The sequence below is a fragment of the Phyllobates terribilis genome, unplaced genomic scaffold, assembly GCF_046119375.1.
Source record: "Phyllobates terribilis strain yellow unplaced genomic scaffold, ASM4611937v1 Scaffold_4__5_contigs__length_816908805, whole genome shotgun sequence".
Taxonomy (NCBI): Eukaryota; Metazoa; Chordata; class Amphibia; order Anura; family Dendrobatidae; genus Phyllobates; species Phyllobates terribilis.
This window is the reverse complement of record NW_027362764.1, coordinates 796,758,874-796,784,152: the sequence shown is the minus strand read 5'-3', so window position 1 is coordinate 796,784,152 and position 25,279 is coordinate 796,758,874. Positions and strand designations below refer to the sequence as shown.

At 47.0% G+C, this 25,279-nt stretch overlaps 1 protein-coding gene across 1 annotated transcript in view; it reads left to right on the top strand.

Moving 5' to 3' along the window:
• Positions 1–23,872, top strand: part of LOC141266089 (cytochrome P450 2C20-like) — a 355,023-nt gene extending 331,151 nt beyond the window's left edge. The window contains exon 10 of the mRNA XM_073679997.1: positions 23,309–23,872. Coding sequence (XP_073536098.1) covers positions 23,309–23,502 — 194 coding nt within the window. The 3' untranslated portion in view covers positions 23,503–23,872. The remainder of the gene's footprint in view (positions 1–23,308) is intronic.
• Positions 23,873–25,279: the final 1,407 nt, after the last annotated feature.

The window sequence follows — 25,279 nt, the reverse complement described above, 5'->3', positions numbered from 1 at the left end:
AAGTACCCTATATTTATTATGCAACTTTGCTTTACATTTATATATAATGATGGTAGGGTATGAGATATATTTTTGTCCATTGTAGGTTTTGCTTCTTTTTGCTAGTGTGAACATGCTCCTATTTCTTGCATGTCTACCATCTTAGACCTCAGTTCACATTGCTTGGTTTTTTGTCTTGTTTGCATTCTGTGCAATTTAAGGGTGTGGCATCCCCTTTGTTGAGCTGATTAGTATATATGTAGCTTACCACGGGCCTAGGTGGTCTGGAGTTGGGACCCGGTCCTATTTGTCTACCCTTTTATATGCATTACTTCAACTTTGATATACAGTAAGGTTTTCAATATAGACAGTATAGGTACCGTCCCAATTTAGGGTCACCTTGCCGCTGGTGGGACGGCTTGTATACTTTTTTGATCAAAAATAGTTCACTAAGTACCCTATATTTATTATGCAACTTTGCTTTACATTTATATATAATGATGGTAGGGTATGAGATACGTTAGTGTGTATAGCCTAGTGAGGGCCCGAGTAGGCGGAAGGCGAGTGGCGAGTTAGTACATAAGGGGCAGAGGAGCTTAACCAGCTCACCCCGAAGCATTTACCGGACACCGGATCCGAGCTTACCGGGATCTCTATGACCCAGTAAGACATAACCGGAATCCCTGGAGAACTACAAGTCCCAGGATCGCTAAGATGCTGATACGTAACAGAGCCAGGAGATGCTTAGGCCCTGCATAATGGGAGCGTGATCTCCAAGAGAAGGCCCTACCACAAGGTCAGCCAGCACAGGACAGAGACAAAGTTAGGCCTAGCTCCAGGCAGGTCAGAAACTTACTACGCAGAGGCAAGAAACAGGAGGCACACCCGCTCATTGGGGAGGATCCTGATATACACCCTTCACCCTACAGTTCTCCGGGATGTGCCTGAATTTCCACCAGTAAAAGGTACTGAAGTGACTACCGTGTCCGTTCCCATTCTTGCTCTGACCCAGCTGGGTCTTGCCTGTCCTGCATTCCCCCTGCATACTCTGCCCTGAGACCTAGCTCCACCTATGGGGAGCTATACCATCGAGCTGCCTTATCACCAGCCTCAGTGGACTGCTGCAGCGCTGGTGCTTCTCACCAGATACCACAAGTGGCGTCACGAACTCTTATAAAATTAACAATTATCCACCCTTTTAAAGAGTGACCCCAGGGTACGGGCCAGGGAGCCGACCACCGCGACATCCCTAAGGCCAGGCAAAGGCCCGGGTACTGAGTCATCCCCATCCCCTGGGCTAGTCACATCCTCCTCCACCTCCTCTGCTGACCTCATTGACTGGCTGACTGTGGGCTGACAGTAAGTGGGATCTCCAACCTCGTCATCATCACCCTGTGTGTTATCACACCCGTCGTCCTCAGAGCCAACCTCTTCCTGCCCTGACCGAAAAGTCAAGTTGTCGCTCCAATCAGGTATTTGAGTCTCATCATCTTCATCATTGTCTCCACCAACAGGAGTTACAGTTTGGGAACGAGGGTCTACATTATGCTCAGAACCTTATTCATCTGGTCCTGGATTCGACTTATAAAGATTCTGGGCATCAGTGCAGATAATTTCCTCGTCTCGATTAACAGAAGCTCTGGAGCAGACCTCCGTTTCCCAGGCTATAGTATGAGTAAACAGCTGTGCAGACTCAACTATCTGTGTTACCCCATACTCAGACGGGCAGCTGGAGACTTGGGAGCTGTGAGGAAGCAAGTGCGATTGAGGTGACACCTCTGAGGACTGGAGTATTTGTGATGTTGAAGTTGAGGTGGAGGAGAGCCCACTTGAAGGAGCACTTGATATCCGTTGAAGCACCTGCTGTTTTTGTGCCTCATCTGGAATTTGTAGCAATGGGCGTGTCCATAAGAAAGGGATCGTATCACATTGTCCACGAAAAGAAGTAGACATCTTAGTTTGGCTGGAAGATGGTCTTTCTTCTGCAGATGTTACTCCCCCCCCCCACCGCGGGGGGGTTCGACCCACCAGCGGACAGGCACCAGTATTGGGAGAGGGGGGTGTGGCCGTCAGGGTCCATCGCGGCTCTGGCACAAACCCGGCGACACGGAGGTGGCACGGGCAGGAACGGACTGGCCATGTCGGCTTCTCACTTTTTGGATTTTAGAAGGGCATGACATGCCTATATCTGTGTCTCCCCCTCCTTTTACTCCTTCACCTCTTTTCTTTTCGCATGACTATATGTACTTGTCACTTTTCCATGTGTTAGTTGTGTCTTCTGAGCAGTTTGTCAGCTTTTGGACACCTTTGAAGGTGTTTTCTATGTGTTTCTATGTGTTTTTGTTTGCCTGCCATTGGTTTTAACGGTGTTCGAAGGTGTTCGACGAACCGAACCAAACTCGAACACTACGGGGTGGCTCAACACTAGTGCAGAGCACAGAAAACTTTTTTTTCATTTGCTAATGTGATAGTGTAAGCTGTGTTAGCCCAGTTTGTCATATTTTTGGTGGTGAATTTCAGGTGTATGCACAGTATAACAAATATTTTTTTTCTGTTAACAAAAGGTTTTTTTGTGTCGCAAATGTCATACACCCAGCTCTACGTCAGTTACCACATTAGTGGCGGTGAACTTCAGCTGTATTTAGAGTAAAAAAATATATTTTTTCTGTTGCTAGGCAAAGTCCAAAAAATATTTTTTTCTGTCGCAAACGTGTTACACTCTGCTATAATCCACCTAGTCCTTTTTGTGGCGGTGAAATTCAGCTGTATTCAGATCTTATGCAGAGTAAAAATATATATTTTTTTGTTTTTCTCAATGTGATACAGCAGGCTAGATCTGAGTTTTAAATAGTTTGCAGAATATCTCCTATGTTATGCAGACGCCATCCACACTAAAAAAATACTTTGTTTGGTTCCTAACGTTATACAGCAGAGACATCTCAGTTTGAAATAGTTTGGAGAATATCTCCTATGTTATACAGGCCTCATCTACACTAAAAAAATACTTTCTTCTGTTAGTAATGTTATACAGCAGGGGATATTTTATCTTGTCATTTAGTGCTGCTGAAATTCAGGTGTGTGCAGAGCTGTTGCTGAGGAAAAAATGTAATTTTATTTTGCTAATGTCGTGCTCCCACCACCGTGCCTGAGCAACATAAGTGAGAAAAAGAGCGATCATGATGGAAGGGGGAATAGGCTTGGTGTTCAAGGTATACGTGGGGTAGGTGGTAATGTTAGTGAAAGTTCTAGTGAACCAACACCATCATGTTCTATCTAGAGATGAGAGAATGTTTCAATATTCGATTCACTGATTTATTCGTGGAATGTTCGTCAAACGTTACCGAACGCCATAGGATTCAATGGGGGGGACAAAAAAAATGCATTCACAACACCTTAAAACTGGCCCAAAAGCTGCCAAAACACATCAAATTAGAGGTAGACAACTGGAAAGTGCAATCAATTGACCCAGAGTATAAGTACTATAATTATTATTACTATTACGGTGACATTTATTCCGTGGCGATTTACATGTGAAAAGGAGTCACCGTCGGTGACTCATCGACTGGTACAAGAGGAGAGAGGACCCTGCCTGCGAGGGCGCACAAACAATCCACAGGGGATGGGTGAGGATACAGTAGGTGAGGGTACAGCTAGTCGTGCAGCGGTATGCTGGAGCGAGGCTTACCGCAGATTGCATGCTTGTCACAAGAAGTTGGTCTTCAGCTTCCTTTTCAAGGTTTGCACGGTAGGCAAGAGTCTGATGTGTTGTGGTACAGAGTTACACAGTAGCGGAGATGCACGGGACAAAACTTGTTTACGATCGTGACAAGAAGAGATAAGAGGGAAGTAGAGAAGGAGATCTTGGAAGGATGGGAAGTTGCGTGCAGGTAACTAGTACAGGGAGACTAGGTCAAACATGTATCGAGGAGATAGGTTTTCGATGGCTTGGTATGCCAAAGTTAGGCTTTTCAAATGGAGTCTCTGGTTAACAGGGAGCCAGCGCAGGGATTGACAGAGGGGAGAAGCCTGGGAATAGCGGGGTGACAGGTGGGTTAATCGGCCAACACAGTTTAGGATAGATTGGAGGGGTGCAAGAATGGTAGAAGGGAGGCCACAGAGCAGGAGCTTGTAGTAGTCGAGGCGGGAGATAATGAGAGCGTGCACTGGTGTTTTTCTACAATCATTGGTTGAGGAATGTGCGGATTCCTGAGATACTTTGGAGCTTGAGTCAGCAGCAAGTCGAAAGGGCTTGGATCTGACGTCTGAAGGACAGATCAGTGTCAAGCTTGCGGGACTGGTGAGAGTGGGCAGCCATTCACTTTGATGGATAGGTCAGTTGGGGGGGGTGAATGAGATGGAGGGGACACTGACACATTGGGGTTGAGATGAGGAGGTGGTGTGTGAGTGGGAGACACTGAATGCCCTGGCGGTTAGGTATGAAAAGATCCAAGACAAGGCCAAGTCTGTGATGCCGAGAGATGAGAGTCTGTAGGAATAGGGTATAGTCTACTGTATTGAAGGCAGAAGACAGGTCTAGGAGGAGGAAGACAGAGTAGTAGTGGCTTGGATTTGGCAGTTAATAGGTCATTGGTGACTTTAGTCAGGGCAGTGTCAGTGGAATGATGAGGTCGGAAGACTGATTGTAAACGGTCAAAGAGAAAGCAGGAGGAGAGGTGGGAGGACAGTTCTGGATCAACACGTCAATTTTGGAGTTTGGAGGCATAAGGGAGGAGTGAGATGGGGCGATAACTAAAAACAGGATGGGTCAAGGGAGGGCTTTTGGAAGATGGGTGTGATCGAGGTATGTCTGAATCCTGATGAGAAGATGCCAGTTGTTAGTGACAGGTAGAAGAGGAGGGTTAGGCTTGGGATGAAGACTGTGGTATGGTTTGGAATAAGTTGGGATTGTATTAGGTTAAGTTCACAGGTGGTGAGATGTGACTTGGAGACTAAAGATGATCTTCTGTGATGGTGGAGAAACTGGTTTTGGAGGAGGAGAGTTGAGTCGTTATGAGAGAGAAGGGTCTGTTGGGACTTTAACCAAAAGCTTTTCCCTTTGTTGTCAATCTTCTTCTTGAAGAATGAGGCTACATCTTAAGCTGAGATGAGAGGAGAGGAGAGGGGAGCTGGTGGACAGGGGAGGGACTTGAAAGTACTGAATAGCTGTTTAGGGTTGTGAGACACGTATGATATGAGAGATAAGAAGTAGGTTTGTTTTGCTGCAGTGAGCAATTGTCCAGTATTTTGAAAACTTCTGTTACTACACTCCACTCCCTTTCTTTGGTAGATGCACAGTGGTATGCCTTGTAGATGAGGGGTAGGAAGAACATGTGCTCCAGTAGATGACAAGCAGCCTCTGCTCCTCTTCCTCCACCTTAAAATCACACACAGTACAGTCCTCAGAGGTGCCACCCCAATTACCCTTGTTTTCATCCACGTCACAACTCTGCAACCAGCCAACTGACTGTGGGGAAGCACAGATGGGCGAGTCTGCAGAGTTGTTCACACATTCTATTCTGGGGCATCAGAGGTCTGATCCAAAGCTTTACAGACTCAAGAGGGGGAAAGCATGCGTAGCGATGCCCAAATTTTTTTTCAGTTGATCCAGGCACGGACGATGTAGGGTCCGAGAAGAATCCAAACCCTCGTCACCAGACGTTAAACTCTGGGGGTGGGCATGGATGGGTTGGGGAAAGCTATAAATACACACCAGAACATGGAGAACTAAACTAATATACAACAGGGGTTGGAGAACTAAACTACTAAACAGCTAAGGTTGGAGAATGAAACAAATACCTGCGCCCTCAACCTCTGCCCTACTGAGACACACGTTCCAACAGTACAGAGAGAATCCCCCCCACCTCCATACTGCGCAGCCAGGTCTCACCGAAATCACGCAGTGTTAAAATTTATTTGCCTTGGAGATTGTAGTCATACAGCTGAAGAGTTGTGGACAGCTCTCCAGGCCGAGTTTGAACAATTCCTGTCTCACGGAAGCTGGAGCAAGGGAAGGCCATGTGCGATCATGGCGCAAATCCGGTGACAGCCCTACGCTGGGGCAACCTCAGACACGTGCCTTGCATGGCTCGCAACCTCAACCTGATGGTACAGCAATTTCTCCGCCACTATCCCGACCTGGATGAGCTGCTGCATTAACCACGGTCTTTGCGTGCTCTTTTAAAACCATAAAAATGAGCAGTATCTTTAGTATAAAAGCCACACTACTAGACAACGAGCAAACTCCTTCATGATGATAGAAGCCACCAACTCCTTAGCTTGCAGGTATTTTTTTGTGGTAATGAGCTTGTCTTCAACCAGCCAGGAATATCCAGTGAATGGCACGCCACGGTTTAGTATTAGCACCCTGTACCAGAAGCAAAGCCATCCACAATTTCCATACCTCAGGAATTTTATTTGGTAGACTGGCTGAGCAAACATTAGTTTCTCACAAAGGAGCTGAAGACACTGAGTGGCAGTAGGTGCAAGTTTCTCCAGCACCTGTTTGTTATTGTTAGATATCAGAGGGAGAGCATAACTGGGCTTTGCCAAGGTGCTATATTGCATCATAAGTCTTATAAACTCTGCACTTGCGGCCTTACATTCTACAGGATGGTGGGGAAGGAGACAGTAGTTCGTGGAGTTGCATTAGATCCAGTCAGGGGCGGAACTACCGCCCGTGCAGCCTGTTCATTGAACGGGGGCCCCGAGGGAGAGGGGGCCCCTCCAGCCTCCAGCAGGGCCGCCATCAGGGCATGACTGCCCTGACTCCAGTATGGGGCCCGGCCGGTAGGGGCCCCCTCGGAGCCCCATTGGGGGCCCCCCTCTTGTGCATCTCTCTCCTCATGGGGCCCCCGGCCCCATGCTAAGCGCCGGGTCTGGGACATCTCAGCGCCGCACCGCTACGGCAGCGCCTTCATGATTCCCCTGACTTCCGGTCATGTGACGTCGCCGTCACATGGTCGGAAGTCAGGAGACCCTGGTGTCAGCGATTTGGACGAGTGCCAGGATTCTGCAGGGATTGCATGGGGGTAAGTATAACAAGTTTTATTTTTTTTAAATACAATTAACTAGGAGTGGGGGGAATGGGAGATGCGCATGGGGGGGATGAGAGATGCACATGGGGGGGATGAGAGATGCACATGGGGGGGTGAGAGATGCACATGGGGGGGATGAGAGATGCACATGACGGGGGATGAGAGATGCACATGGGGGGATGAGAGATGCACATGAGGGGGATGAGAGATGCAAATGGGGGGATGTGAGATGCACAAGTGGGGGATGAGAGATGCACATGGGGGGATGAGAGATGCACATGGGGGGGATGAGAGATGCACATGAGGGGGATGAGAGATGCACGGGGGGATGAGAGATGCACGGGGGGGTTGAGATGCACGGGGGGATGAGATGCACGGGGGGGGTGAGATGCACGGGGGGTGAGCTGCACATGGGGGGATGAGAGATGCACATGGGGGGTTTTGTTTACATAACTTTGTTGCCTTATGAAGGGCAGGGGGGGCCCCCAAAAATTTCTTGTACAGGGGCCCACTACAGTCTGTGTCCGCCCCTGGATCCGGTGGTGTTGTAGTGAGGTGTCAGCTAGGCAATGGCAGGCTGTAGACTTTCTTGAAGTGATGGGTTTTCAGGTTGTGTCTGAAGGATCCAAATGTGGTGGCTAATCGGACGTTTTGAGGCACAGAATTCCAGAGGATGGGGGATATTTAGTAGAAGTATTGGAGGTGATTGGGTGAGAAACAAATAAGTGTGCAAAGAAGGAGGTCTTGGGAGGACCGAAGATTACGTAAGGAAATATATTGGGAGATTAGTTCAGAGATGTATGGAAAAGAAAGGTTATGGATGGCTTTGTACGTTAGTGTTAGTAGTTTGAACTGAATATGCTGGGCAATTGGGAACCAGTGAAGGGATCTTATAAATTGCTGGAGCCAGTCCACAGTAAAAAAGCAGCCATAGGGTGTCCGGGAACCTTCCCAAAAACTTTTCTTAGCCAAGGCTGCTTTTCCGCAGGGTTGGACTTGCCCACCAGAGAACCGGAGAATCCTCCGGTGGGCCCTGGCTTCTCCATCAGGAGAGTTTATAGTGAAAACCTTTCAGGTTGTGATGATGATGAGGACATCCATCTCCTTAGTTTTCTGTTCCTTGGAATGCAAGCGCAAGTATGCAGCCAGCCACCCACCCACAGGCCGCAATACTAAACTGTGATATTTCTTGACAGCTGCTTGCGCTTGAAATGTTGCCTTTTAGGCTCATGGAGGTGGAAGCTTTTCACAACCTCATGGTGGCGGCGGCCGAGTCTCCATACTTGGTCACCAGTCGCCACTATTTCTCTCGGTGTCATCCCCGCCTCCCACAAGCACGGGTCCCAGAACATTACCCGTGCCTTCCCCAGTGAACTTACTGAGAAGGACCGCCTAACCACAAACACGTGGACAAGTGAATGTGGCCAGGGACGGTATGGAGCCAGTCCACAGTAAATAAACAGTCATAAAGTGTCCGGGAACCTTTCCACACACTTTTCTTAGCCAGGGATGCTTCTCGGCAGGGTTGGACGGGCCCACCAGAGAACCGGAGAATCCTCCAGTGGGCCCTGGCTTCTCCTTCAGGAGAGTTCATAGCGCAAACCCTGCAGCTGCTATGGTACTCTTTAGCGGGGGAGAAAGGTTGTCCCTCAGAATCAAATCCTCTGGTGGGCCCAATGTTCTTCAGTCTGACACTGCTTCTCAGTGAGTGTTGTATTTCACCACAGCCATATTCTTTAGCTCGGTGAAAGGACTGGCATAGAGGGAAACCGTATCTACTCCGGCTGTCATTTCTTCCAGGAAGTCCTCTTGTTGTATAAGCAATGGCAGCCCGTCCAACATCAGCTCACACTTCTCGGTGGTACTTAGTAGAGATGAGTGTTGTTCTACTCGAACTGTTCGCCAATCTCAAATTCGAGCTGTTTTGGGCGGTGTTCGAGCCGTTCGGCGAACACGAACAATTTGAGAAAAATTCGGCTGTTCGAGGTTATGTTCGATAACTGTTCGTGCACCAAAATCATAACTGGATTTTTTCTCAGTAAAGATGAAAATTAATGTTAATACGCAGTTTGAGTGTACAGTGGGGTGGGGGGAGGGGCAGGGGATGGATCTCTGCAGGAACAATGAAGATCTCCATTTTTTTTTTCTCTTTCCCGCATTTACAGTGGGGAAGTGCAATCTGTCAGCCTATCAGCAGCGCACACACGGAGCGAACTGCTTTTTTTCACACAAACAAGGGCATGTGTCATTGGCAGTGTATGTCACATGTCCTTGCCCTATAAGACCAAGCCATTTTCCCCGTCGCCACCATTTTCTCACTGCTGCAGCTGCGTGTTAGACGGCACCGCTGTTGCTGTGTGCGCTATACCTTGTTAATTTCAAGCCAATTTTCGCACAAATCTACAGATAGCTTGGGAGTAGGGAATAGTTGTGATTGCAGTCCTTTGAAGGACTAGGTTACAGCATTTCCTACGACTTTTATCAGGCAGGTCTGTGCTCTTAAATAGATAGATTGTGGGAGTAAAGACTAATTGTAATTGGAGTACTTTTCAGGACTAGGTTACATCAGTTCCTATCAGTTTTTGCCAGGCAGGTCTGTGCAAGTTTTTTTTCACAGCATTTGGCTGAATCTAGCAAAGCTAATCCTTTTTGGCCTATTGCAGAGTGTGTTAGTCAGTGGAGTAGCCTATCTGTGTTGCAAGATATACCACCTGTGTATAGAATACCAATTTTTTTACTGCACCTAGTGAAGTAAAATCTTTTGGGCATAGCATCATTCTATTAGTCCATCTATACTGACCTCCATCAGGTTGCAAATTGAATATAATTTTTTTCTGCATCTAGCTCTGAAAAAATATTGGGCTTCTAGCTGTGTGTGGGACTTGTTCTATTAATCCATCTATACAGACCTCCATCAGGTTGCAAACTGAATATATTTTTTTCTGCATCTACCTCTGAAAAAATATTGGGCTTCTAGCTGTGTGTGGGACTTGGTCTATTAATCAGTCTATACAGACCTCCATCAGGTTGCAAACTGAATATATTTTTTTCTGCATCTAGCTCTGAAAAAATATGTGGCCTTCTAGCTGTGTGTGGGACTTGGTCTATTAATCAGTCTATACAGACCTCCATCAGGTTGCAAACTGAATATATTTTTTTCTGCATCTACCTCTGAAAAAATATTGGGCCTTCTAGCAGTGTGTGGGACTTTCTCTATTAGTCCATCTATACTGACCTCCATCAGGTTGCAAATTCAAAACAATTTTTTGTCTGCATCTAGCTCTGAAAAAATATTGGCCTTCTAGCAGTGTGTGGGACTTTCTCTATTAGTCCATCTATACTGACCTCCATCAGGTTGCAAATTGAATATATTTTTTATCTGCATCTAGCTCTGAAAAAATATTTGGCCTTCTAGCAGTGTGTGGGACTTTCTCTATTAGTCCATCTATACTGACCTCCATCAGGTTGCAAATTAAAAATAATTTTTATCTGCATCTACCTCTGAAAAAATATTTGGGCTTCTAGCAGTGTGTGGGACTCATTGTATTAGGCCATCTATACCAAGTTCCACCAGCTTTGAAATTAATAATAATTTTTAACTGCATCTAGCCCTGAAAATAATTTTTCCCAATAGTGGTAGCAATAGAAATATGGGGCGCGCGCCTGGCTAACAAAAATATACATAACACAAAACACCAGCCTAGCGCACTGGATTAATAAGATGGCATCATCGTCTCTCCCAGTGCTAGGCCTACTACGCAGGCTAGTATTCCTGTGCCTAAAACACAATGTATGGGTCCGCGCTAGCCACTATGCTGAGGGGTCTAAAGCTACTGCTAACGCTTTATAACAATTCAATTGGCAGATTTTCACAGAGCTCTTCCACAACGCCCACCCATCGGGCAACAGTTGCCCACCCTCCCTATGGGATCTAGTGGCGAATAGTTGATGCCATTAATCAGAGCGTCAGTTGCCCTGTCAACGTGGCAAGCATACGGTAAGGCATGGGAAGAGTGGACACGACTAGTAGCAGGCAGACGGGTTGACCAATGTGAACAAGCCAGATCACAAGTCACCATAGAATTTCTCCACCAGCTAATGATGAGGGGCATATCAGGGGCGTCAGCGCAGCAGTGTCTGACTGGAGTAGCATTTCACTTCCAACTACTGAATTGGGGAGATGTGACAAAGATTCATCATCAGACAATCCATAAAAGGGTGGAAAAGGGGTCAGCCAAGTCAGGAATGTAGACGTCCCATCCCGTGTCACTAAAACTGATTTCTCACATCTTATCCCTAACACCATTAACATGACACTCACAATTTGAAGCAACACTAATGTCTACTGCATTTGTGATCGCCTTCTTCGAGGCGCTATGTATAAGCGAATTAGTCCCTCAATCCAAAATTACCACCAGTGGACGCTTATTACACCAGGAAGTAGTCATAGCCAATAATACAATACGTGTACGCATACACCAATCGAAAACGGTTCCAGCGGGCAGGGGTACTTGGGTACTTCTACAACCCACAAACGGTACACTGAGTCGGGTAACAATAGTAAAAACATATCTAACCATCAGATCACAAAGTAATTTCTTCGTATCACACATTGATGGAACGCCATTATCAAGATACCTGTTCCAAGCTATATTTAATAAATGCATAACATCGGCAGGGAACCACCCCAAAGATTACGGGACACACTCATTCCGCATAGGTGCGGCCACGGAAGCAGCAAGAGCAGGACTGTCAGAAACGGAAGTTCAGAGGATAGGGAGATGGCGATCCACGTGTTTGGCGAGATACATAAGACCGGACTTGTTATCCTAACGTGGTTTGTTTCTTTTACAGGTGACGCTAAGCCAACAGTGTGAGTGATAGGCCACTCGTATATATATTGGGCACAAAAAAGGGCGAAATTCCGCCCAGGCAGGAGGAAATTAGAGTTTCATAACACATATTTCAACTGGAGAGGTATTAGAGGCCTGCTATGGCCACAGGTACTAATGGAGGTAATCAAGGTAGGGAGAGAGGCAAGAGGTCCGGTCATCTTAGTTATACAGGCCGGGGGAAACAACCTAGGTCATCACAAGAGCGCATAACTAATGGCGATAATGAAACTAGACACTGAGCGCTTCAGAGAATTTTTCACAAAATTAGCTATAGTATGGTCAGAGATTGTGCCGATAGCGGTATGGCAAGGTGCGCGAGACATCACGGCCATCGAATGGACAAGGCGGGTAATAAATATTCGGATGGCAAAATTTAGAAGAGACAGAGGCGGTGTAGTGATACGACACCGACAACTGGAAGGAGATAAAGCAGGCCTCATACGGCCCGACGGTGTTCACTTAATAGATATTGGACTGGACATATTCCTGTCAGGACTCCAGGACGGAGTGGAACAAGCGTTAAGAGTGATGGGTGGGGGTCAGAGTCCTGCATACGAGTACGCTGGATCCTCCGTGGCCTGGAAATAGAAAGGACATGTTGGAGAGTTACACTTGTTGGCCAACTTGCCGGAGTGGGGACCCAGGGCATGCTGCAACAAGCTGAATTATTTTAGAAATAAAATGCCTTTCTAATGGAATGAGTATAAAGAGTTAATAAAGCTGTGACCGATCCTCACCCATCCAGTTGTAAGAGTTACATTATTGGGTTGTCCATGAAAGGGGGGCGGTAGGGGGGCTGAGCATCTGGGTTTGGTTGGGGGTCCCCACAGTCTGCCTAGGCTAGATTAATTAAAAAATTCTTATTAGATACACAGGCGGTGCAGCTTGCTTCGCAGCTGGGCTACCACGCCCAAAGTATTGCCTAGGCTAGATGCAGTTAAAAATTCTACGCTGACTAGCAGACACTGAAGATTTGGAGCAGACCTCTGAGTAAACAGCTCTTCAGACTCAACCATCTGTGTTACCCCAAGCCTTAGTGTATGTAGTTTCTTACAGTTAAAAGGGGGGGGTGCGACCCAACCCACCTGGAATTGACGATGCCAACGTCACGTAAGACACAGCAAGGGGACTCCCAAAATTGTGGCACAGACACCACTTAACCCTAGAACGCATACCTGTGGCCTTGCAGGCCCGCCCAGTTAATTGTTTTCTATTTTCTGCAAGATTGCTTTAGTTAGAATTTTGAAACTCTAGGTATTCTTCATGTATATAGTTGTTTGTCATTTGAGTTTGAGTTATTCCATGTTATTTGCACACGGGCCTAAAGGGCCCCAGGTATGTGAAAGTGTAGATTTTTATGGTCATGCGTTCTAGGGTTAAGTGGCATCAATTGCCCCACTGTTGCTTAAAATGGTTGGTGAGGTGATTTTACCAAATCCCCAAGCTTTTAGTCTCCCAAGGATGACACAGGGGTTGAAATGTCCTTGCGAATCCATGATTTGATCATCTTTATGAACGTGAGTCTGTCTACATTCTCAGTGGACAGCCGCGTGCGCTTATCTGTCAGCACACCACCAGCAGCGCTGAACACACGTTCAGAGAGAACGCTGGCTGCATGGCATGACAAGATCTCCAAGGCGTGAGTGGCGAGCTCCGGCGATTTTTCAAGATTGGAATACCAAAATGAGCAAGGGTCCAGTGACACAGTCATGGCTTCGATGTTCACTTGGAGATTCTCCTGTACCATCCTCTCTAGGCATTGACTATGTGTCAGACTTCTTGTCTCCTGTGGACTTGCAAAGGATGGTCTAAAAAAGTGGTGAAACGATTCCACAAAATTGCTGTTACCAGCAGATACTGTGTTACTGTTACTGTTTGAGTGATGAAGACTCGACAGTCCCACCGTTGGCAAGTTAGAACTGTGAGATTCACTACGTGCACCACTGGTGTTTTGTGGAAAAGCACATGTAAGATTCTGCAACAGATACTCCTACATTCGTCAATACCTTTTTATGGCAGGAATTATTTCGGCAAATATACTTTTGTACCGGGGATCTAAGAGTATGGCAACCCAGTAGTTGGGATTACTTCGAATTCTGACAATCCGGGGGTCATGTTGCAGGTAGTGCAGCAAGAAGGCACTCATGTGTCTTGCACATCCAGAAGGACCAAGTCCTTGTTGTGTTGGTAGCGAGGTAAGAATCATGCTTCCTTCCTCTGCCCTCTCCCTCCAACCTCGCACAACAGAAATGTGATCAAGGTCTCCCTCATCTGATGAGTCTTCCATGCCCTTTGCCAGTTCGTCCTCCACTTCTTCCTCGGCTCCTGCACCTTCCTCAACAGTTTGGCTGCTACCATGCGCCCTTGTTAATCCCTCTCCCCCACCCTCCCATGCCTGCCGCCTTGGTGCTGCCAACCGTCTGGACCTTGGAGATGTTATCCCTTCCGCATACGACTCCTCCTCTACTTCCTCCACCTCCTCTTGTCCCACCACCTGACTCCGAATTCTGTTTAACATGTGCTCCAGCATGTAAATCACCGTAATAGTCATGCTGATAATGGCATCGTCAGCACTAAACATCTTCGTCGCCATTTCAAGACTGTGCAGAAGGGTGCATAGGTCCCTGATCTGAGACCACTCCTCCAGCGTGATTTGCCCCACCTCTGGATCTCGTTGGCCCAGGCTATATGTCAGAACGTATTGCACCAGCGCTTGTCGGTGCTGCCACAGTCGCTGCAACATGTGCAGAGTTGAATTCCACCGTGTCGGCACATCGCATTTCAGCCGGTGAACTGGCAGGCCCAACGACTTCTGTAGAGATGTAAGTCGTTGAACTGCGGGATGCGAACGGCGGAAGTGAGCACACAGCGACCATGCACTCTGCACAAGGCCATCTAGTCCGGGATAGAGGGCTAAAAATTGCTGGACAACCAGGTTCAACACGTGAGCCATACAAGGCACGTGTGTGACATTGCCCCGGCGAAGTGCCGCACCCAGGTTTGCAGCATTGTCGCACATGGCCTTCCCTGGTTGCAGGTCCAGTGGAGACAACCTTTCATGAAACTGGGTCTCCAGAGCTGACCAAAACTCCTCAGCTGTGTGACTCACATTTCCCAGACATTTCAAAGTAAACACTGATGCGTTGAGCCCTGCTGCCAGCATAGTAAGGAGGTGTGCAGGATTCCTTCTGCGCAGTTAGAAAGCAGGTGGCATTACCAGACAGGCTTTGGGTGCAGGTGGAGGACCGAGAGGAGGTTGAGGAGGCAGAAGCAGTGGAGGAAGTTCGAGATAAAGAGGATTAACACACAACTCGTGGGGACGGTAAGACTTGGACAGCAGCCCCTTGTCCTGCTGTCACCATAGTTACCCAGTGCCCAGTCAGCGACATGTAACGCCCCTGTCCATGCCTTCTCGTCCAAGTGTCTGTGGTGAAGTGCACCCTGTCACACACAGAGTTTCTCAAAGAAGCGGTGATGTTGTGTGCGACATGCTAGTGGAGCGCAGGCACACCTTTCTTTGAGAAGTAGTGCCGACTGGGCATCTGGTACTGGGGCACTGTGACGGACATAAGGTCTTGAAAATCCTCTGTGTCCTCCAGGTGGAAAGGCAGCATTTCTGTAGCCAACAGCTTGCAGATGGTGAAATTCAACCTCTTAGCTTTCTCATGGCTAGGAGGAAATGGTCTTTTACTTGTCCACATCTGGGGGACCGAGGGCTGGCTGTTGTGCTTAGACGGTGTTGAGTAGGGTGTCCCCAGCAACTGCCGGTCTGTGAGGAAGATGCAGGCGGACATGTTAGGTTGCCTTGATCCAAAGGTGGTGCTCTCGATGTCGGAGAGCGCTCAACACTAGCAGGTGTTTCCACTTCCCAATGAACTGACGACCTGCCAATCACACTGGCTGTTGCGGGTAAAGAGGTGGCAGGTCTGCGTCCAAAAACATGTGTGACTGCTGTCCCCCCAGTCACAGAGGATAAAGAGGCTGCGGATGCACAAGATGGGGCAGACGGTGGTTGGCCCAGCCGGCTAGGCCGCATTGTAGCACAGTGAGCTTCCCACTGCAACTTTTGCTTCATATCCATGTGACGGTACATGCATGAAGTACTCAAACTATGTATTTTTTGGCCTCTACTTAGCTTTTGCTGACAAATATTACAGACAACACGAGTTGGTCATCCTTATCGATCTGAATAAATGCCCAGGCTATGCAAGGCTTAGAGCCCATGTGACCTGAAGAGCCACTACGACTTGTGGTCAGAGGCAGAGTTGTGGTTGAGAATGCAGTTGTTAACGTGCTTCCAGTACTCCGTCTCTGTTCAGGAAGGCGCAACCTAACCTCGTCGTCAATAGCATCTGTGATGCCCCGCTGCGCTTGGTATCACAGATCCTACAAGAGTGCATTAATGGAATCCTCCACAAGAGGCCCCCATAAACATTCACACATCTCCACCTTCCACCTCAGACCAGCAGAGGGAGCTCGTTAGGGATATAAATAGGGAAGGTGGAGCTAGGCAGTTCAGTTCCTCTGAAGAGTTCCTGCAGTAGAGAAGCCTAAGAGAGGTCAGTCTGCAGTGGAGCTCAGTCTAGTCTAGAGAACGCAGTTAATAGTTCAGCAGTGGAGCACGAGGCTCCTGCTTGCTAGATTCAGGGAGCCCAGATAGAGCTTAAGATGTGCCGGTGCCGTAAGATCAGTGAAGCGCGGCAAGCTGCCGTTAGTGTGTATAGCCTAGTGAGGGCCTGAGTAGGCCGAAGGCGAGTGGCGAGTTAGTACATAAGGGGCAGAGGAGCTTAACCAGCTCACCCCGAAGCATTTATCGGACACAGGATCCGAGCTTACCGGTATCTCTATGACCCAGTAAGGCATAACCGGAATCCCTGGAGAACTACAAGTCCCAGGATCGCTAAGGTGCTGATATGTAACAGAGCCAGGAGATGCTTAAGCCCCGCATACTGGGAGCGTGAACTCCAAGAGAAGGCCCTACCACAAGGTCAGCCAGCGCAGGACAGAGACAAAGTTAGGCCTAGCTCCAGGCAGGTCAGAAACTTACTACGCAGAGGCAAGAAACAGGAGGCCCTACACCCGCTCATTGGGGAGGATCCTGATATGCACCCTTCACCCTACAGTGCTCCGGGATGTGCCTGAATTTCCACCAGTAAAAGGTACTGAAGTGACTACCGTGTCCATTCCTGTTCTTGCTCTGACCCAGCTGGGTCTCGCCTGTCCTGCATTCCCCCTGCATACGCTGCCCTGAGACCTAGCTCCACCTGTGGGGAGCTATACCATCGAGCTGCCTTATCACCGGCCTCAGTGGACTGCTGCAGCGCTGGTGCTTGTCACCAGATACCACAGGTGGCGTCATGAACTCTTATAAAATTAACAATTATCCACCCTTTTAAAGAGAGATCCCAGGGTACGGGCCAGGGAGCCGACCACCGCGACATCCCCAAGGCCAGGCAAATGCCCAGGTACTGAGTCATCCCCATCCCCAGGGCTAGTCACATCCTCCTCCACCTCCTCTGCTGACCTCATCGACTGTCTGACTGTGGGTTGACAGTAAGTGGGATCTCCAACCTCGTCATCATCACCCTGTGTGTTATCACACCCGTCGCCCTCAGAGCCAACCTCTTCCTGCCCTGACCGAAAAGTCAAGTTGTCGCTCCAATCAGGTATTTGAGTCTCATCATCGTCTTCATCATTGTCTCCACCAACAGGAGTTACAGTTTGGGAACAAGGGTCTACATTATGCTCAGAACCTTCTTCATCTGGTCCTGGATCCAACTTATAAAGATTCTGGGCATCGGATCAGATCATTTCCTCATCTGGATTAACAGAAACTCTGGAGCAGACCTCCGTTTCCCAGGCTATAGTATGAGTAAACAGCTGGGCAGACTCAGCCATCTGTGTTACCCCATACTCAGACGGGCAGCTGGAGACTTGGGAGCTGTGAGGAAGCAAGTGCGATTGGGGTGACACCTCTGAGGACTGGAGTATTTGTGATGTTGAAATTGAGGTGATGGAGAGCCCACTTGAAGGAGCACTTGATATCCGTTGAAGCACCTGCTGTTTTTGTGCCTCATCTAGAATTTGTAGCGATGGGCGTGGCCGTAAGAAAGGGATCTTATCACATTGTCCACGAAAAGAAGTCGACATCTTAGTTTGGCTGGAAGATGGTTTTTCTTCTGCAGATGTTACTCCCCCCCCCCCCACCGTGGGGGGCCTCGACCCACCGGCGGACAGGCACCAGTATTGGGATAGGGGGGCTGGCCGTCAGGGTCCACCGCGGCTCTGGCACAAACCCGGCGACACAGAGGTGGCACAGGCAGGAACGGACTGGCCGTGTCGGCTTCTCACTTTTTGGATTTTAGAAGGGCATGACATGCCTATATCTGTGTCTCCCCCTCCTTTTACTCCTCCACCTCTTTTCTTTTCGCATGACTATATGTACTTGTCACTTTTCCATGTGTTAGTTGTGTCTTCTGAGCAGTTTGTCAGCTTTTGGACACCTTTGAAGGTGTTTTCTATGTGTTTCTATGTGTTTTTGTTTGCCTGCCATTGGTTTTAACGGTGTTCGAAGGTGTTCGACGAACAGTTCGGCGAACACACGGGTGTTCGACGAACCGAACCGAACTCGAACACTACGGGGGTGGCTCAACACTAGTACTTAGTCACAGACAAAGATGCTTCTTTATTCCTTTAACTTAATCACTACAGTGTTGGACAATGTCCTGATCTGCAATGCGTTTTGAGAAATAACTGAAGGTCATTAAGGGAAACTCATACAGCTTTCCCACAGACTGAAAAAGGTGTATCAAGACGTCCAAGACAGCGAAGAGTTCCCTGCCCTCCCCAAGAGGATGACTGTCCATGTTCTCCTCCTCATCCTCCTCCTCATTATCACCCAATCCGAATTGAGATGAGATGAGGCTGGGCTGCATAGTTGCTTGCTCCACCTGCAATGCCTCCTCTTTAACTGTGAGCACCAAGTTTTTCAGTAGCAAGAGTAGCGTGATGGTGGAGTCCTCAAAGTTTTTGGGGATGGCACAGACATCCATGCCCACTCATCATGTGCGGAGGCTGACCTGAATGCCGATGGGCGTGTTGAAGCTGGTACTCAACAACTGCCCTCTGCTGCTCACAAATCCTTCTCAACATCTGCAGCGTTGATTTCCAACATGTGGTGACATCGCACAGCAGTCGGTGAGCTGGAAGCTGTAAACACTGCTGAAGCACTGCCAGGGTGGGGGAAGATATAGCTGACATTTTGAAATTGGCACACATGCGTTGTACTTTCACAAGCAGCTACAGCTCCACGTATGCATTTCTTCTATTACCGCCCCCGTGCTCTGACTGCTTGCCCATAGGCTTCTCCTGCGACTGATACACTGGTATGTATAGTGAGGGCCTCTAGTGGCTCTATACTGCTGATACATGACTACTATAACTATATATATCTAACATTAAGGGCATATTACAAAATTATATATATATAATTATAAATAGAAATTGATGTATTGGGCTGTCGGTAATAATTTATTTTGCAAATTTGCTATTATGTACTCCAAAATGCAGCACGTGGACCTGTTGTTCTAAGGTTCATTCCTATTGTACCTGCACTTTACCCCCCTATGCTATTACTCTTAAATAAACTTTGATATATTCTTATATTGATGGCTTATTGATCGTTTTTTGCATCTGCTATTGCACAAGTAGCTCTGGCAGATCTGGATATGTTTTGAGAAACCGCTGAACCACTAAGTTGAGAACAGTTAGTGATCTCTCATTACTAATGTGAACCCCTGTATGGAGAACAATATCTGGACCGAAAAATTAAAAGATGGAATATAGCCTGCTTTATATACCACTGTACTAAGAAAACCAATTTCGACTATGTATTGTGTACCCCTGTGACAAAAATATCTGCACCAAAGAATTAATTTCACCAGAGTAGAACTAGTATAATCGTGACCAACAATTCTTCCACTACAGCCAAACCCAATAGCCGAAGACCCAATCAGGATTCTCCACATGTCCAAAAATTAGTGGCAGACAGCAGCAAAGTGGAATCAATTTTAGTACAGTAGAAATTGTAGAATTAGGAACGACACATCTTCCCATAAAGCCAACCCAGTAGATGGAGACTCAATCAGAAGTGTTTACATTTCCCTAAATTAGGGCCTAACACCACCAAAGTGGCATCAATTTCACCAGAGTAGAAGTTGTTTAATGGAGACAGAAACCTGTTCCACTACAGGCAAACCCAACAGATGGAGACTCAATCAGGATTCTCCACATTTCCAAAAATTAGTGGTAGACACCAGCAAAGTGGCATTAATTTCACTAAAGTTTAAGTAGTATAATGGGGATCGACAGCACTTCCACTACAGCCAACTCAGCAGATGGAGACACAATCACAACTGTTCATTTCTGAACTGACTCCAAGTAAAAAAAATCTCCTAGATCCGCACATTCCTCAACCACAAATCTACAAAAACACTAGTGCACGCCCTCATCATCTCTCGTCTCAATGACTACAATCTCCTGCTCTGTGGCCTCCCTTCTAACACTCTCGCATTCCTCCAATCTATCCTAAACTCTGTTGCAAGACTAATCCACCTGTCCCCCACTATTCCCCGGCCTCTCCCCTCTGTCAATCACTGGCTCCCCATTGCCCAGAGACTCCAGTTCAAAACCCTAACCTTGGCATCCACAACCTGTCTCCTCCATACATCTGTGACCCAGTCTCCCGGTACTTACTTCCACGCAATCTCTGATCCTCACAAGAACTCCTTCTCTACTCCCCTCTAATATCCTCTTCCAACAATCACATACATTAATTTTCCTGTGCATCCCCCCTTCTCTGGAACTCTCTACCTCAACATTTCTGACTCTCACCTACTGTTGAAACCTTCAAAAGGAACCTGAAGACCCACCTCTTCCGACAAGCGTACAACCTGCAGTAACCCTCGCTCCACCATACCGCTGCACGACCAGCTCTACCCTCACCTAATCTATCCTCACCCATCCCTTGTAGACTATGAGCCCTCTCGAGCAAGGTCCTCTCCTCTCCTGTATCAATCGCTGTCATCTTTATGTTCAAGATTATTGTAATTGTTTTTGCGATGTATTTGTATACCCCTATTTCACATGTAAAGTACCATGGAATAAATGGCGATAAAGTAATAATAATAATGTGATTCAGACTCACGTCTACTGAGACTGGACCATGTGGAATACAGGGAGGTGGTGGTGGTAAACTGACTGGAAGCTTTATCTGCTATCCAACCAACAACCTTTTCACACTGCTCTGGCTTCAATAGTGGTGTTCCACGGCCCCCTTGAAATTGGGACAGGAAGGTAGTTTGACATGAAGTGAGTGTTTGTTGTGCTCCCTCAGCAGGCAGAGTTTCATCTTGCCCATGGCCTCTGCGTGCACTTTCACCATCATCATAATGTCCACTTCCCCGTCCCTTGACACAAACCTTGCCCATTTCAAATGCAGTTTAATATTTGTCACGTTGCCAAAAATGTCTGTATTATTACCGCAGTAATATAGGATCACATCTGATGAGATGACCACAGTTTTAGGCAGTGACCTGGGAGTCAGAGATGCTTCCAGGGGTCTTCCCCATGCTGTCCCCATGTCATTTGAGCACTGTTCCCATCGATTTGGGCAATTTTTAGGCCCTCTGCAGACCGCCGGGGGGGAGCTGCCTGAAAAATACTCGAGTTTCCCACAGATTTACTTTGGACTCGTTGCTCAACGATCAAGCATTACAATTTGCTCCACTTGAACAATGAGTATGTGAGCATTTTAGTGTTCGCTCATCACTATTCAAGAGCTCTGCAGAGTCTGTATACAGCTGAATTTCAACCCCGCTAAATGAACAGGTGGGCTAGTAGGGCTTGCTTGCTGTATCACATTAGCCAGTGAAAAAAGTAGATTGAAATGATACTGGTGCATAGAGCACTATACAAGCAGTGCACAACACAGTTCTATGCCATGGGCCCTGCTGTTTCTGTCTGAATCTCAGTAATTGAAAAAAAAATGTGCTGCAAAGTCGATTTCACAGGCACACAGCAGACTACTTATCTAAACTATCTGACATCAAAACAACTGCCTATCTATCTAGCTAATATCTCTCATTAAACAGGAGCACACTGAGCAGCAGCCTCTGTCAGCAGTGACATGCATAAAATGGCACTGAGGGAACATGGCCACTCTTTATATAGAGAGGACATGTGATTTCAACAGCCAATGGCAGAAGCCCTTGTGTCTGGACAGTGTAATTGCTTTCTGCGCTCTGATCGGCTTGCCATGATTTGCTCACTTAAAGTTACAGGATTTCAAGCGCGCTGCTCCTCTGACCTCTTCTGAGCTCTCACCAGGCCCTCTACTCATCTAACATGTCCCCGCGCTCATCATAAACAGGCGCTATGCTAGCCAAACTGTTAAGAACACTGTACTTGCCCCGCAATCATTTTCCTGCACTTATTCACCGAATGTTACAGATTTTCCCAAATTTAAGTAAAAGTGCTTGCCTTTCCTATCACGAATCCGAATGTGCCATATTCCTGTCGAATTTAACGTTTGAGATTGGATTTCGAACATATTTGCTCATCACTGGTGGTGAGTGCCGCCTCCTTTCTTTTGTTGGAATTGTATTTTTTGTGTAAGGTATTGCCAATTCATATAGAAAATATCTTTCAGATCTCAGGAATAAATTTTAATGTTAACCTGTCATGTCCTAATGTGATTTTCACCTATATATGTTGGGTTAATCTGCAGATTTATAACATTCAAAAGCCAAGTGGCCACAGCTCTGATAGCCTGGCTACTGGAAGGAAATTAAATTTATTCCATTGGGCAGCCTCTGACTTTCAGTCATAGAGGCAGGCCGACGTGGCTTCAGTCACTGCTCCTTACTTAGTGAGCGGCTGTAAGTGTGCCCTGGCCCATTCTGCAGTGGTAAACTACAGAGAAGGCTGTTGATCAATGGGTCCGGGCGCACTTACAGCCGCTCACTAAGTAAGGAGCAGTGACTAAAGCAGCATCGGCCGGCCTCTATGACTGAAAGCCGGAGGCTACCGGAGGAATTTAATTCATTTCTTTCCTCCCGGTAGTGGCAGTTTTTGTGCAGCAGCCGGGCAGCATTGAAATACTATTAACCTGCAGATTAACTTTAATACGGCAGGTTACTAGCTTTGGGGATGTGACTGATTCCATTTAGAGCTGATGATAAACTGAAAAATGATGCAATGAATCTCCACCGATTATTGTTATAAAAGAGAAAATAGAAATAAACTGCAAGCAGCGGTCCTGAGATGGTGGGGAACTAAAGCACAGAGTGACTCCAGGAATAAGATAATTCCTTATTACATACGTTTTATTTTGTCTTCTAGGAAAGAGAGTTTGTCTTGGAGAGAACCTGGCCCGCATGGAGCTCTTCCTGCTCTTCTCCGCTTTGCTCCAGAAATTCACCTTCATCCTCCCCCCGGGGACAGAACGTCAGGACTCGAAATATCTGAACCTTAACAAGGTGGAAATCATTGGATCTTCCCAGATATGTGCTGTACCTCGAGCCTGGTCCAAGTGACCGACTGCCATCCAGTCACCCAATATGGATGAGAATATAAGAAAATAATCCAGAACATGTGACAAAAAAAGATACTTACGGAAAAAAATTAAAGAATTACAATTTGCAGGGAAAAATTGTGAAAAGCCTAATTCATTCACATTGTGTCAAATTTACTGGCAGAATTTCAGTTAAATTCTGTAAAAATGACAAAAATTTAGTTCTTAAAATGGAGGAACATGGTGGATGAGTAAGGTAACCCATTCGCTTATTAAAGTTTTTGGCCTGTTTGCGCCTCTAATAGACGAGACAATTCTCTTACTTTTGACACATGCAAATAAAACCTAAATTACAAAATAAAAATAATAAACTTCTGCATCTGACAAATCAACGTGATGCAACAGAACTTTGGTTTCATCTGTCCAGTATTTCCCCACGGCTTATTGATGGCATTTTGTCCTCCTCTTGTCCTCAGCTCTCTGCTTCTCTTAGACAGTAATGGCTCTCAAGCTGTCGTAGTCCATCCGTGATAAGAAATGCCCAGCTTTGGATATGTTAGAGCACCAGCGTTGACTCCTTTCATCAGCAATTTCATTACACACACAAGATTTCGCTCAATCACAACATTCTTGGGTTACTCTCCACACAGTTTCAAGAGAAAAACTCACAAAGATCCAATAGTAAAAGCTCTTGTGTCTCTAATAAAGTGGCCATTCGGTTTCCATCTCCCAGAGATATTTTCCATGCCTGCCAATGTGTGCACAATGATACTAGAGCAGGGATCTCACCTACTTGTGGTTAATGACTTTACAAATTATTGTGCCAATCTTATGTTGGTGCCAGAGGACAAATGACATTAAAGTTGTTACGATACTGGGGAAGTGCTAATGAAATGCCATGGCTAGAAAAGCATGAGCGACACGCAACAAGGATGTAGATAATGCCTTTGAGAGTACTAGCTTGAAACGATAATAATAAATCCTATAGAGGGTAGGATCAGCTACCCTGATTGTTCTTAAGAGCAGGAGACTGGAGCTAATCAGAAGGATGGACACAATACTCAAGCAATAGAAGCTCAGCACGGGGTGGTAGCCGCGGGCGAGGCACTCATCTTCTCCCGTAATGCCTCGGCTCGCTACCTGAAAGAGTGGGTCCTGGCTGGGTGTTAGTTTTGTGAGGGCCTCACTCTCAAGCAGGCCGCCTGCAGCCGATGGTTTTGGCTGGCCAGGACCATAGATTTTAGAGTTCAATAAATGAGACTCCCGTTCTAACACACAATCTTTACTGAATTATAACTTGGTAAAGGATATATACAAGGGGTAGAGGGTTCAATGACTAGAAGCAATGGGATGAAACTAAATGGGAGGAGACACAGATTAGATATTAGAAAAAACTTTTTGACAGTTAGGGTGATTAATGAGTGGAACAGGCTGCCACGAGAGGTGGTGAGTTCCCCTTCAATGGACGTCTTCAAACAGAGGCTGGACAGACATCTGTCTGAGATGATCTAGTGAATCCTGCTTTGAGCAGGGGGTTGGACCAGATGACCCAGGAGGTCCCTTCCAACTCTACCATTCTATGATTTATTGACGTTTAATTCACAGTGAAAAGCATTTTCCTTCCACTGTAGTCTACTCCAGAGTTAGTGAAGCACACTGTTTTGCCCTACTTCGTCAGAGCCTAACTTGTCGCCACAGTCCTGATCAGCAGGTCTCTACCTGCCTAGTGGTTCAGATTCCTATTTCTTCCACTTCTGGCACCCTGAATCTACCGCTCGGGACTAGAGATGAGCGAACAT